This window comes from Chaetodon trifascialis, chromosome 14 (genome assembly GCF_039877785.1).
Source record: "Chaetodon trifascialis isolate fChaTrf1 chromosome 14, fChaTrf1.hap1, whole genome shotgun sequence".
NCBI lineage: Eukaryota > Metazoa > Chordata > Actinopteri > Chaetodontiformes > Chaetodontidae > Chaetodon > Chaetodon trifascialis.
This window is the reverse complement of record NC_092069.1, coordinates 10,741,295-10,755,669: the sequence shown is the minus strand read 5'-3', so window position 1 is coordinate 10,755,669 and position 14,375 is coordinate 10,741,295. Positions and strand designations below refer to the sequence as shown.

The 14,375-nt window shown below is 44.8% G+C and overlaps 1 protein-coding gene across 2 annotated transcripts in view; it reads right to left on the bottom strand.

Moving 5' to 3' along the window:
• Nucleotides 1-1,983: 1,983 nt before the first annotated feature.
• prkd3 (protein kinase D3) overlaps nt 1,984-14,375 on the bottom strand; it is a 35,141-nt gene continuing 22,749 nt past the window's right edge. The window contains exons 4-19 of one of the 2 annotated variants that reach the window (XM_070979869.1): nt 14,122-14,253; nt 13,557-13,714; nt 12,469-12,661; nt 12,306-12,383; nt 12,037-12,223; nt 11,475-11,598; nt 11,166-11,243; nt 8,044-8,320; nt 6,515-6,567; nt 6,023-6,095; nt 5,799-5,905; nt 5,516-5,677; nt 4,529-4,627; nt 4,178-4,445; nt 3,778-3,863; nt 1,984-3,629 (exon numbers count right to left, since the gene is read on the bottom strand). In XM_070979869.1, the coding sequence (XP_070835970.1) occupies nt 3,456-3,629; nt 3,778-3,863; nt 4,178-4,445; nt 4,529-4,627; nt 5,516-5,677; nt 5,799-5,905; nt 6,023-6,095; nt 6,515-6,567; nt 8,044-8,320; nt 11,166-11,243; nt 11,475-11,598; nt 12,037-12,223; nt 12,306-12,383; nt 12,469-12,661; nt 13,557-13,714; nt 14,122-14,253 (2,249 nt within the window). In that variant the 3' untranslated portion in view covers nt 1,984-3,455. Of the gene's footprint in view, nt 3,630-3,777; nt 3,864-4,177; nt 4,446-4,528; nt 4,628-5,515; nt 5,678-5,798; nt 5,906-6,022; nt 6,096-6,514; nt 6,568-8,043; nt 8,321-11,165; nt 11,244-11,474; nt 11,599-12,036; nt 12,224-12,305; nt 12,384-12,468; nt 12,665-13,556; nt 13,715-14,121; nt 14,254-14,375 lie in introns of both variants that reach the window. The other variant, XM_070979868.1, reaches the window with a different exon arrangement.

The following is a 14,375-nucleotide window of genomic DNA, read 5'->3' as shown; positions in this document are numbered from 1 at the left end:
AATGTGTGAAATATTCATGTGTTAAGGTATTTGCACAGGTCATTTCTCAGTGCTTTGAGAGCAGTGCGCATGTCTGATGATCTGTATGGAAAAAATAAGCTTTATCTGTCTCAGGGTAACCAAATGCTCCCACCACACATCCTGCTGAAGAAATTTCCCACCAAATCGGACTATTCCGTCACGATTTCAATGGATTAACCTACAGAGAGTGACACCTTCTGGTAGGAAAGAGAACTGCTTTTTTTCATGGGTGCAAAAGAATAGTGACACACACATTGTCCCCTGATATTCATTATCTGAATATACACATGTAAACAATTATCATGCGCACCCCTATGTCAGACTAATGCCTCCTCTCTGAACATGTACACTCATAATATATTCAATATTGAATATTTTCCTTTCATTTTAACAATACCCTTCAGACATTATTCAGACGCACAAAAGCTACTCTTACTGAGTTTGTGTGTGGAGGCTTCAACTTTCCACATCACAACCGCCACTGGCCTCCAAACTGTCACAAAATCAGGCACATGCTAACATGACTGCAATGCAGTCCGACAGAACAGCCCTGTCTTTACGAAGCTTACAACGTTTCTTTTGATATTGAAATGTGTGCATTTAATATGTTTATTATTGAACTCATAGTTAAAAGCGGTGTAGTACTGCACTATGTTATATTGAGGTGTTTCTTATTTTTTGTCCATCCTATTCAGCATTAGAAACACCTCTGAATATAATCAAGTGCAACACACCTCTAACTACAACCTCAATGCTTAAACAATAGAATTTAATTAACACATCTGTTAAAGTGTAAAAAACTTGAACATTAAACTGGACAGCTGTACTGGATTGCATTAGACTGGGCAGGTGTGCTTAATAAAGGGGATGCTGTGTGTGTGTGTGTGTGTGTGTGTGTGTGTGTGTGTGTGTGTGTGTGTGTGTGTGTGTGTGTGTGTGTGTGTGTATCTACATAGCACGAGCTTTTTAAATTTATTCACCTCCATGCAGCCAGAGGGGGGAGACATTGCACTTTATTTCCCAGCAGCTTGGCCCTAATCTCCTCTCTTCTAAATGACTGTAGCCACACGTCTTTCCACAAAGAATCCTCAAATTTATCGAACACAAGCTCCACTAAAATGCACGAGGGAGGTTTGGGTTTTCTTTGTTCGCTGCCGAATGCGAGGGCCAACTCAGTGACCTCTAACAGCGCTGTTGTGTTCGTGCCTGTTCAGTCTATAAATGTCTCCCCCTCACAGAGGCTAATGGGGTCATCTGGCCTGCATAGAGGATCCACATCTTGAAAACATTCAGACTAACAGATACAGGAGTGCAGTACTGAGTATCATTTAGAGAGAGAAACTTCTCATCAGTGGCTATTAGATGATAGCATTGCAATAATGCTAGCCATGATTGCTAACAGTGGTCAGCCTGTATCTGCGGAGAGTGCAGTGAAGCACACTTCAAAGATTTGGGTAAATTAACGACAGCTGTCTATTCTCTGTGGTTTACGGTGGACCGTACCTTCAAGCAATAGTCCCATTCTGTCCAGGAATAAGACATTTTATTCATATGGCTCGAGCTGTACGCACGTTTGATACTTGAAGGGCCTTCATAATAGCATTTATCATGAGCAGTTTCAAAGTCTTCCACAAACCCCCACCATCACCACCACCCTCTTTAACTATGTCATTACTCCAAATGTGGTGAGCGACTGGCTCTGCAAACTGCACGGTGTGGTGCAACAATCACATCCAGCTGCTGAAGAATGGGATCTGACATGTGAAACCACTACACACACGCTCACTCACTCACACATCATGATGCAACATACACAAAACTGCAAGCCAGGGTTGGTACTGCATGCTTATGCATGCATGTATGTATGTATGCACGCATGCACGCACGCTGAGGCACTGAAATACTAAATCTGTTGTTAAAGTCAGGCACAGAAAGACAGACGGAGCTTGAAGACAACTTTTTCGTTCTCAGTTAAGAAGTTGGGTTTTTATTCCACTGGTATGTACTGAAATATACAAAACACTGACACCTGCCAATCCAGCGGCAACAAAGACAGGAAGAGGACAACAGGAAACAGGTACTCCCAAAACACACCAATACAGCAAACTACAAAACTGTAGTGCCATAAACTCCCATGTGAACCAAATTGCAATTAGGCCTAGTTTCTGCTGTGTCCACTGTCTGGACAAGAGGGCAGCTGAATGGTCCAGACAACATAATAAACAATGAAACTGACACCATTATTTTGTTCTATGTAAAACCTAGGTTGATGCATCACATCAAAAACACATATTCCAGAATTTGAGTGCTTGGAAAGTCACATTCAAGAATACTGTGAAAGTACATAAAAAGATACAGAGAAACATGATGCTCTAACACCGAGTCCATGCTGTTTGAGCCTCACGTTGAACAGGAAAAATTGGCTCCATTCTTGCATTTACTAACAGTTCAGGGTCATGGTCTTGTAGCACTGAGGAAATTCACAACGATAATTTAGAAAAGGTTTGGAAACACTGAAACATTTTTGGTCTGGATCTCTTGGTCACTTTCTCCAGGGGAAAGTTGACAAAGCTTGCACACCATTAGCTGCCACTAACAAATCGCACTCTTGCGACATGTTGGTGGAATATTATAAAATAAATGGTGACAAAGCAGCCAATACTGTGCAAGCTGCATCAACCTTCCGCTGATTATCACGAGCTAAAACTTCGCATCTCGAAAACAGTTTGCTCTCTGTAGCAGCGAATAGTGTTTCTATTCAATTGCTATGTTCAATGGTAATATAGTGCAAAAATCTACCACAATTATGAAATACATTAAAAAAAAACATACAAATATATGTGACAGTTCCAGTTTCATGCCAAAGGACAGTCTCACAAACAGATCGGAAATGAGAACAAAACTCAAGTTTTCAATTCTCAGACTGTAAATCCCTTGTGAAAAGTGCCCTTTAATCCTGGGGTGAGCGCTCTCTCTCTGATCTCTTCTCTCACATTAAGATCAGAGTCATATTATTACTCAAAGTTATCCAAAATTGTGTGTACAATATCTAAACTATTATGTTCACCTTGCATGTGTTGGTTTTGTGATTGTCCTTAAAAAAAGAACCTCACTTGAGCAAATCCATGGAATGTTTTGATATCGTGCAAAAAGAGGATGAACGCTCTTCTCTCCTGACAGTTTCTTAATGCGTTTCTGTGGCATGCATCTCCACCTGCATGCTGCTTGTAGCGGTGCGTCCTGCCACAAATTTGGTCGGGCTTTTCCCCACTTTCAAAGCCTCTGGAGAGTAACTCTCCTCATGATCGGCTTCTCTCTGTTTCCACAACAAACTGTTCTGGAGGGAAAATCCACCGCTCCCAAAGCTTCATGAAAAAAGTCCCTATGGCAACCCTCGTCCTTGATCCATGTGGTGTAGTAAGTCCCCTGTGCCACTAGGGGTCCTCTTCCATGTCATCCAGGTTGGGAGCCATAATGAAGTGTTTGGGGTAAATGAGACTGTGCTCGTCTGCGTACTCCTCCCAGCGTGCGTCGTCGCTCTCGTGGGTGATGTAGCGCTCGCCTCGCCGCGTCTCAAACTCCCTGAGGTCCAGCCATGTCTGATAGTCCTGAGAGAAAGAGACGTGAGAGTGTGTTATACACTGTCTGTATGTTCAGACATCACTGAGTTATGACTGAGAGAGGACAGAGTGTGACTGTTGATGCAAACTGCCTTTATTGTGTTAAAAGGACAAAGAAAATAAGCAGATATGTCACCTGTAACCAGGGATGGCTGAGACACTTGTCCACGCTGTACCTCTTCCTCATCTTGACTTGGAGGAGATTGTTGATCAGATCTGTGGCTGTGAAATAAATTGATAACATGAAATGCTGTTTCGCCTTGTCACGTGTTTCACATTGCATGTGGGAGGAGCTGCAGCTTGGGCAGCTGGGGAGATATGAAAGTGATTCATCTAAACCACAGACAAAGAAGAGTCAGAGCAATGTTGAGACGACCCAGACGTGTAGGTGGGGAGGACAGCTCTGAGGCTGCATGTCTGAGTATCAGTTTGACAGTAAGATGCAGGTGCAACCAGCACTGACAGGAGTGAAGGACAAACAACACCTCATTGTTTACTTCATAGAAGGGTGCAGACAAGCACAATGTTCCTCTTACCCTCTGCAGAGATGTCCTTCCATGGCGTAGGGGGGTACATGAAGGCAGCATTCTGGATCTGATCGTTAATGTCCTCGTCCTCATTAAAAGGGAATGTCCCGCTCAGGCTGACGTACACAATGACTCCCACCGACCACATGTCTAAGGAGCGGTTGTAGCCTTTACTGCGCAGCACCTCCGGAGCCAGATAAGCCGGAGTGCCCACCACAGACCGCCGGAACGACTTCTCGCCAATGATACGGGCAAAGCCAAAGTCGCACAGCTTTACCTGCACGAAGACAGAAAGACTGGTCAGTGCGTCCGCACACATGCACCTGCATCAACACATACACGCCTCCTTTTTCCTTTTACCTGAGGAAAGGGCTCTGCAGAGGCCAGTAGTACATTCTCAGGCTTCAAGTCACAGTGAACAATGTTTTTGAAGTGCAGATGTCTCAAGGCCACCAGGATCTGTTGTAAACAAAAGTGAAAAAAAAAATTAGCTCCACAGATCCAGATGACATTAGAAACTCCAGCATCTAAATGGTTAAACATATGTAGCATATGTTATATAAATATGGGAATGTTTGTATAATCTAAGCAGTAGAACCTATGGAAAAATAACAGCAGCATCAGCATACAAATGCCTTTAAATACTTTCATCCTGACCAGTACCTTCACATAAAGACATATGATCTCATCTCATCATCCCATCTATATTCACCAGGCCTGGCCTAAGCTAGCGCTGCACGCATGTCTGCCTATGGCCCTGTACCAAAACCGCAGCGCGCCTGGCTCCCCTATCCTGACCCTGGCTTTGACAGAAGTCCTCCTGGCCACATCAGAGCCGAGCCCACCACAGCTAATGGGGCTGCTGTTAATGGCCCCGCTCCTGTTTGGGACCCGGGGATCCACGGAGGCCCAGGGGCCTGCTGCTCTTCTAATCAGGCCACAAAGCCACCAGAACACTACAGGCTGTAATCCATGGCCAGGGAGGAGGCCGAGATGCCATGCAGACTGATCCTGTAAACAATTCCCCCCAATCAGCTCACCACAAGAATAAACAGGGCCTGGAGCTGGAGCTGAGGCTTATGTGCAGTGGGCTAACACACCCCAAAAACAGAAGGGAGGACGCAGGGAGGGAGGGGAGGAAAGCTATGATCGAAAATAAAACACAGCACGGCAAGAAGTGATGGAATAAAATGACACATGCTGCAGACCATGACCATGATGAGCTGCTTTCAAAGAGAACATCGTAACATTAGTCTACAGAGCATTCAGTCAGCATGTCAGTACTGGGATCTTAACCTTGAACACAGACATGGAGCAAAGAGGTAGAAGCGCGCCTGTAACACGGACCTGCGTGACGAGGAACTTGGTGATCCGCTCAGGCAGTTTGCTCTTCTCGCTGGACAGAATCATCTCCAGCATGTCGCCGTGCAGCTTCTCCATGACGACAAACACCCGCTCCGGCGTCTCAAACATACACTCCAAGTTGACGATGCCTGGGTGATGCAGATTCTGAGGGCGAGCACGAGAGACATCGAGTCAACACGGGTTCGGGAATAGTGAGGGAACAACGCCGAGGGAAGGGAAACGATGCTTTCATTTTGTGTGATCATCAATGAATTCTGGTCATCACCTGTAATATGGCCACCTCATTCCTTAGCTGGCTCTCCTGCTTGGTGGGAAATCTCATCTTGTCAATAACCTTGATGGCCACATCTCTGCCACTCTTTCTGTGTTTGCCTAAAACACCACGAGTCACAGGAAAATTAGTAACTTTAAACGTAATGCAGCAAAATAAACGTGATGCAATTCACAGTAAAGCTATTTCATGCAAACTGTGAGTGAGCGGGAACATACCTCCATACACGATGCCAAACTGGCCCGATCCCAGCACCTCATCAGAGAATATTTGGTACACTGAGGCAATATCCTACACAGATATCATTTGCACTGTTACTGCTGTGTTTTTCTTGTACTGCTGTAGCATTCGCTTATTATTTTCCATGCTGACACTGGCAAAGGGTTCAAAGTTACATCATCGAAAGCCCGGAAAAAATGTGACTCATTCAAAATGTTTTCTGGTATTGCCAAATATTTATATATACATTTAGAACTTTCACTCAAAACAGAAGTGGAACAAAAATCTCTTCACCGAGAGAAAAAAAAAATGGGTCTGCAGCTTCCCCATTTGTGCAGCTTCCACTGAGGGTTTTTGGTAAGGAAACTGTGTGATACCGTTTCTGATTTTACCACAACAGCTACTTTAACAGCGCGGGAATGCATGCATGTGCAGGGCTGTGCAGGGAAATTGTGCAACAGCGTCTCAAAGAAAAAAGAAGCCCCACTCACCACATTCTCCTGGATCTGGCAGTTGGACACAGATATGCTGATGGACAGCTCTTCTGGAGAGGAAAACACATGATGTTTCCACATTCAACAACTGAAAAACACCACTCTACCAATGCATAAAGCAGCCACTGACTCCTTAACTAACTGTAGACAGAGGCACATTGCTCACATACTTGTATTCTTTTTTTTTTAACAACCTTCAAGTTTATCGCAGCTGCATGCAATAAGTCACAGCCCCGCATAATGAGGCATTTTATTACACAATAAATTGGCTATAAAATTGATCTGGGAAGTTATGTGTGACTGAATGGTGCAAGCATGCAACGCATTTCATAACTGGGAATTTGGACAGCCGCAGGGGCTAATTCTGCACGCTAGCCAATGAATACGAAAGCCAGAGATCAAAGCAGAAGTAGAAAACATGATGTGATTGTTTAATTAGCGCTACACGCAAAAATGCAATTTTTAGCTTGATAAACAAATTCTTATTTTGAATGGGAAATAACCGCATAGATTACAACAGCACTTGGAGATTAAATATCAGTATTATTAACCACTTCATTGACCCATGCTTAATGAACAAATGATTTATGGACAGGGAGCGTTTGAAACGGCTTCTTCTCATTTCTGAAAGCGCTTTCAAAGGTGACATCATGAGTCTCAGTTTCAGGTCTGCAGACTTTTGTGACCCCACGTGTGTTGCCCACGCTTCAAGTTCCTTGCTGCTAAGAAGCATGACTCTCATGTGGATCAATAATCTACAAACTCAATCTATAACCAGAGAAACTCAAATAATAACCCCCAGACTCTGAAATGATTCCTGTCTTTGTTGTTCAGGAACGAGCTCTTTGAGCAGAGAGGATTACACCTCTGCCGCTGAGAGTGAGGCTCAGTTCCTGCGCAGTAATGCTAGCTTGTCACTGACACTTCCTTTAGCCTATAGACACTAACGCCGGGCTTTCCCTGTCTATCGAAAGCTATCGAAGTGGGTTTTTTTGACCACTTAAGTCACGGTGGAACTGAAAGAGCCCCTTTTTCTATCTGGGCAAACCTCAAACTTTTCAACGCACACAATCAAGGAAAGCAACATTTTTCGCTCGCTGTGGCCCGAGTAGCTACCAACGCAGTCTTGTGTTGATTCAGAAAAAACCCTGTAATATTACAAGACATCACTGACGGGGGGAAACCCAAACTCTAATACAATGCACAAAGTCACACTCTGACATTCTCATCCTCACTGAGGTACACTACAAACAACAAAATGTGACAAATGTGAAATCCGTCTGCATTTCCGAATTCAGATGAGTTTTGCAAGCCGAAAGGTTAACTGAAAATGTTCAGCGACTCATCATCAAAAACGTCTGCATTTTGTTTTTTTTTTACCTGAATGCTTTGCATCTTTAATAACCCTGAAGGCAGACGGAATTCCAAAGTCTAATTTAATACATGACTGGTTGTCTGTTTTCTAAAAAAATATCACTTTTCAGAGAAATAATGTTTTTAGCAGAATGGAGCTGTAGTCTACTTACTATGGTCTTTGCCCTGTCCAGCAGCACTGGCCACACTGGGCTGAGGGGTGACGGGCATCAGGGCCTGTCTGATGGCCTTCTCCCAGCCCTGAGCCACCTCCATGCCGACTCCTGAGGCAGCCAGAGCGGGGCTGTGGTAGTGACTGCAGTTGTTCTCCCCTACATAGTAGACCATGGTGGCTGTGATGATCTCAAAGCAGTGTGGGTTGCTGCCCTGGGCCAGATTGCTGTAGTCTCTGGACTGTTCCACCTGGAGGATCTCGGACAGAGGGATTTCCTGAGGGAGGGGTGAGGGGCAGAGATTACAACTACGACCAAAAAGGCAAAATATTATATTCTGCTGTTCTCAAATAAATTAGATCCAGCGAAGTTTTTTGGGTTTTTTTTGTCATCCTTTCTCAGTTTTATTCCACTGAGCGATGTCTGCACAGTCAACCAAAACACCTGCGGCACAAACACTTTCAATAACAAAACCAAACCATGCAACAGCAGATAGAACCAAAACACACACATACCTAAACACGTCTGCATGTTGTTACCATCGGTAGGACAACATGATGCAAGAATTACGTTTTGAGGAGACAAAAACACATTAAAAAAGTGACATCTTACCTTTTTAAAAACATCAAGTTACAAATGTTGCAAAAGCATGAACCAATTGTTTCAAAGGTGATTATCTCATTTAAAGAAATGAACACACAATATAATTGTATCAAAGCAGACAAATGCCAAACCTGCTATAAGGATGTAATACACCACCTCAGCTATAACATGACAGAAACAGTTCTGACACTCACACTCTCCAAAAGTCTCCACATGGACAACCTCTGTCCTGTAATCACAGTGTTGATTATACAATCCCGGCTCTAACTTTCTCTTTCACTCTTCTCCCTCTCATGAGCATGTACAGAAAGGGCAGCTGGAGCACACTTTAAAACCCCTTCCCCTTCAGACTCGCTGTCAAATCAAAGAGAGGAGGGAGGGTCAAAAATTAAAAAACACAAAGAAGCTCCAGCCAATGGGGGCTCGCAGAGGCACACGCTGTCCCCTCCGCGTGGCTCACCACAGAGTATCAGATGAAGTGCTTGTGGTTAGCGGGGCCGGGTCACGTGAGCGGGGCCCTGCGGTGGCTGAAGTGCTCTGGTTCCCTGATTACAAGGCAGGGCCAGCCAGAGGCCCCATCTGAGCACGAGCCGCTGACGCTACCGCTAGCCACTGAGACGAAAAGACACGGCAAACTACCGTTCCTCTGCAGGGTCGTGGTGTGTGAGTGTGTGTGTTTGTGTGTGTGTTTGAGTGTGACAGGACTCCATCTGGCAGAGACAGAGAGAAGCCCCCTCACCCCATAAAAGGTTCTTCAGAGAAAGCCACAAGTACAGGGGTCTCATCTTCAAACGAGGAGCTGTTATGGCTTCCAAATGGAGAAAATGGCTGCCATGCCTGGCAAGCAAGCCACCACGCGACCACCGCTAATCAGATTGGAGGTATAAAGAAAAGAGGAGAGGGGAGGACAGTGGCCACACACTGATGAGCAGCAGGCTAAAACTTCAGGGAAATGAGACAAAAATGCCCAAGACAGACGGCTTCCCGGATACAGACCAAGCATATGGAGAATCTGTGGTTCCAAGAAACCCTTGAAAGAACCTTTTTCTACTATAACGTGCAGGGAAATCATCTCATGTTATCTATCATGGATAAAAATCCGCCACTCTGAGGCAACACGGAACAAAGACCCAACTTTGAAGCATGAAAAGAAGGCATTTACTGCTAGCCTTCAATTAGCCTCCTGAAGGTCTTAAACGTAGCTTGGAGTGCCAAGTTGATAATAAAGAACCACATAAAGCTGCCAGTAAACACACCCTGAGGAGTCGGTCCCTGCTGAGGTTTCCTCTCCGAGGCTTTAGTGGCAGGGGATGCAGGGTGTGACAGAATAATTTGGAGAGAAGGGTGAAGGAATTAAGCCTTTTTCAGGCTTGTTTCACAACAAACATGAGAGGGAGATGGCGAGAAACAAAGACACACAGAGGACTACGCACACAGCTGCATGTGACACCACCTGTTTGATACACGCACGCACTCAAAAGTGAACATGCAGGCACACACACTGGAATACACACCCTCCCACTGCAAGACCCTGACCACAGCACGAAGGAGGTGTCAAAGTCTCAAAACACACAAAGCGACACGAACAATAAAATGATTACATCCCCCCCACCCTCCACACACACACACACACACACACACACACACACACACACACACACACACACACACACACACACATAACCACCAACACACATGTGGAAGTCTTTACCTTGCAGGCTGTCGCTCCCTCCCTCAGTCCTCACTGTGTAATTACTGTGCCATTAAGCCCCTGCGGCAGTGTAATGACTGACTACGGTGCTGGCTCTGAGCGGGAAGTGTCACACACTATCCACAACTGATTTTACATATCAAAATTGCAGTGTTTCACTCACAGCCGGCACGTACTTTGCAATGAACTCTGAAGTTAAAAAAAGTAATTTTTCATCTCATTGTCTGGTTTCTAAAACTCAACGCTGCAGAATAATCGCTCTTGTAAATCCAGTTTTTCTTGACTACTGTAGCCTGCATGTTGACTCTCTCTCCAAAAGCCCTTCAAATGTCCCGACTGATCTGATACACAACGGCTAAAGACCGTGACTGACTCGATCCTTTCACTTCATGCAGGGAAGAGACCGGGCTGCATGGTGAAAAACCACAGGGGGAATTTCAGTGGACTGAACTGACCTCAGGGTAGTTTACAGTTGCAACACAACAGCCCTCAAGCTGAGTCACACAGCTACCACTGGTTAGAGTTTATTTACATACGGCTCATAAGTGTGAAAGACGACACTGATATGAAAATGATGGGAGCATCACCACTTTTGAACCATAAGAAAACAGTGTGATGGCAAATGTGCAATACTACGGAGCTATAACGGGGACTTCGTAGCTAGAATTGACCGTGGACTCAACACTGAATCAACTTGCATTAAGCTGCTCAAGTTTCTGACAGTTTAATAAATGCTACTGTGCGATTGCTGTGGAGGACAAGACATGACTTTCCAAGAACAAGGCACGGACGATAGTTTAATGCTTACTTTGTAAAACTTGGCTCCGGTGTCGTTCTGGAAGAGACTCAGGCTCTTGCTGTCCAGCCTCCAGTAATGTCTCTTCCGCTGTTAAAAGGGGAAAAAACGAACACCGAGTTAGTCCAAATGGCAAAACAGCCATGACCTACCAGTATTACACTACTTTGAATGATTTGGTTTCACAAGGAAAATACCTTCTGTGCTGAATTCAACACATGTGAACAGCTTTGGAGAAGGAGTTTTCCCCAGCATACAGGCTAAGCACAGTCCATTTCAGACTGGGCTCCTTTGTTGGGCTTTTGGGGTTATCAGTCTTACCAGGTTGTCCCTGCTCGTATAATGAACCATCCAGCCCTCCTTCACCACAGTGGAGCTCCGCCTCTTGGTGTGTTTAATGGACTGGACCACCCGCATCAGAGGGATGTTGCTGCTAGTGGAAGGGCTAGACATACACGCACCAAAAAAAATAGATTTAATTGATTAATATGAGAGCTAAATCTTAAGAAGAGGTAATGGGTAACATTTGACCTGTTGCCAGCTCAGGAAACCTCCAGTGTCTGGTCTTTTCTGACACAAACCCTGCCCAGGAAGTGATGCATTTTATGTTTGCAGCAGTGACAGCTCAGCTAGAAACATCAAAGTCATGCTGCTGGTGTAGAATACACACATGAATAGGGCAGTTAGACCTGGTGATTGAAAGCAGAACCGCAGAGTCCCTGATATGAATTGTGACGGTGACCTTTACTGCATGTCTTCCCCTTTTCACTCTTTTGCAGTGGCGCAGTGCCAGTCACAGTGTTCGTCTCTAAAACGGGTACCAGAAGTGAAAACGCTGTTATGTTAAACTGGACAGCCTCTAATCAAATCAACATCTTTATACCTAATTGTTTTGATGGGCTCTTCGTCCTTCTCTCTGTCCAAGAATGGAGAATCCATGTCGAACATCCTCTCGTCGGGGGTGGAAGGCTCCTCTGGGTCATCCAGTCCTCTGCTGCCGTCCATGTCGGTACTGTCCACCTCCATAGTATCCATGGTAGTGTCAGAGTCTGGACCAGGGCTGGCTGGCTCTGTGCATTAAATAGCAAATATTTTAAAATAGCAAATATCAGAATGATAAAGAGTCACTGTGAGACTGAATGCAGAACTTACCTCCATTGAAGTCCACCTCCCCCAAACAGTCTCTCGGTACCTTTGAAGCACATCGCTTATGGCAGTTGAATCTGCAATCTAGCAGATGACATAAAAAAAATATCCAAAATGTTCTAATATGAACCACAGTGTCTTTGATGAGACAATTCACACGGGGTCCTACCTTTACACTGCATGCCCTGGCGAAAGAGACCCTTGAGCAGACGCTTGCAGTACTGGCAGATAGTGGGACGAGTGTAGGTGTGAATGGCGAAGGTGTGTGGCACTTTAACCCGTCCCAGCACCATCTTCTCCATCCAGATAGGCCTGCCGCTCCAGGACAGGATCCGCTTCCCCGCCTCCTGATGGGACTTCTGCTGCTGGGGTTTGGGAGGATGGGGAGAAAAAAAAAAGAGAAGACAGCGGACCGTTAGAAAGAATTAAAAACCATATGCAGGCAGGAAGTGAAGGGAATAATAGGGAGAACAGCCTAAAAGGGAGCATTTGAGTGATAGAGAAAGACAGTGAAAAATAACATGTCAGTAGAAGGAGAGGAAAGAAATCAGTGGAGAAGGGAAAAAGAAATCTGCCATACGGCATTAGCATTACTGCACAGTTAACACGATCCCAGTGGTCGAAACACGGTTATTAGATTTGTCATTTTTTACCACATATGAGCATTTAGTTCTGATTTCATGTGCATGCATCACAGTCTGGAAGCTCCTGACAGAAATGGGAAGGAAGCTTCCTTTTTTGCCAACAAGTGAGTAGATACATAAACTCGTACTTCAATGGACTTTTAATGCCATTAGCATAATCATATTTCCCGATGACCTTTGGTGGGGACGCGCACAAGAGGGGAATATTCCAGTGCGGGCTTATGCAAAAACAGTTTCATAAGACCTCGCTGAGGATCTCTCCACAGAGCTCGGTGCAGCTCAATTCAATTTTCTGCATCAGTGGTATTCTACAACAGGGCCCCGGGGACTCGCCCATGGAAAAGAGCCAAATTTGCTAAGTTTAGACACGTTTAAAAGTTGAGACAAAGCTTGTGAGTAACGTGTAAAATGACTCACATTCTTGGCCAATTCACCTGGCTTCCTTTCTGATTTAGGCTGATGTTTAAACTCCGGCCAGCTAATTTTATGCATGAGGATAAAAATCATTACATCAGATCAGACATCAGCAGACACTGATGTCCTTCCAACTTTCCACAGTGCTCTTGGCGTAGTTTCGGGTTTCTTCATTTCTATCCTTCCGATCAGAACTCACCTCGTCCAGGACGACCACGGCATTTTCAGCAGGTGCCGGTCGGGGGACAGAGAGGGAGGGTCCGGGCAGTGAGACGTTGGAGAGTCGCCTCTTTCTGACACCAGTGCAGTTATTTGGGATCTTAAAGGCGCAGCGCTTATGGTAGTTTAGCCCACATCCTTAAAACAAGAAAACAAATGATAAAATTCAAAAGAGGGTACAGGACTACAGTACACCAACCTGTAAAAGGGGTGAGCTTATTTTTATCCCACCAATGAGCCACATGATGAATAGGCTTAAAAAAAGCGAATTTATGCCTATGAATCTTTCACTGGCAAATAAATCAACTACTTAGATGTAATTCGTACACAGAGAGGACTTCAAATGCAGCCTAATGACATGAAAATGAAAGAGTATAACTCAAATCTGATCCAAAAAGGACAGAAAATGAAAGGCAAGCCAACGTGCCATAATTCCACTGGGATCTAAATGTCAAGCATTTCACTGGCTGCACTGTCCGGACCGAGCCTCTCTTGTTTGCTTGTACATCTCCATGATACATTGTTGTTGTGTTTGTGTGTCTAACCTTCGCATTTGAGCCCCTGCCGGACGAGACCCCACAACATCTCCCCACAGTAGTCACAGAAGGTGGGGGCCTTGTAGGAGTGGACATAAAGGGCATGGGGTCGAATCTGGAAGTCTTCAACTGTGGCTTGAGCTAGAAACAATGCACAAGTGGTATAACTGAAACTTGGCGAAGGCAAAACAAATCTGGAAAAGTTTGTACAAAAAAAAAAAAGGAAATGGAAGATATGGAAGGAAACAAATGATGAAAAAAAT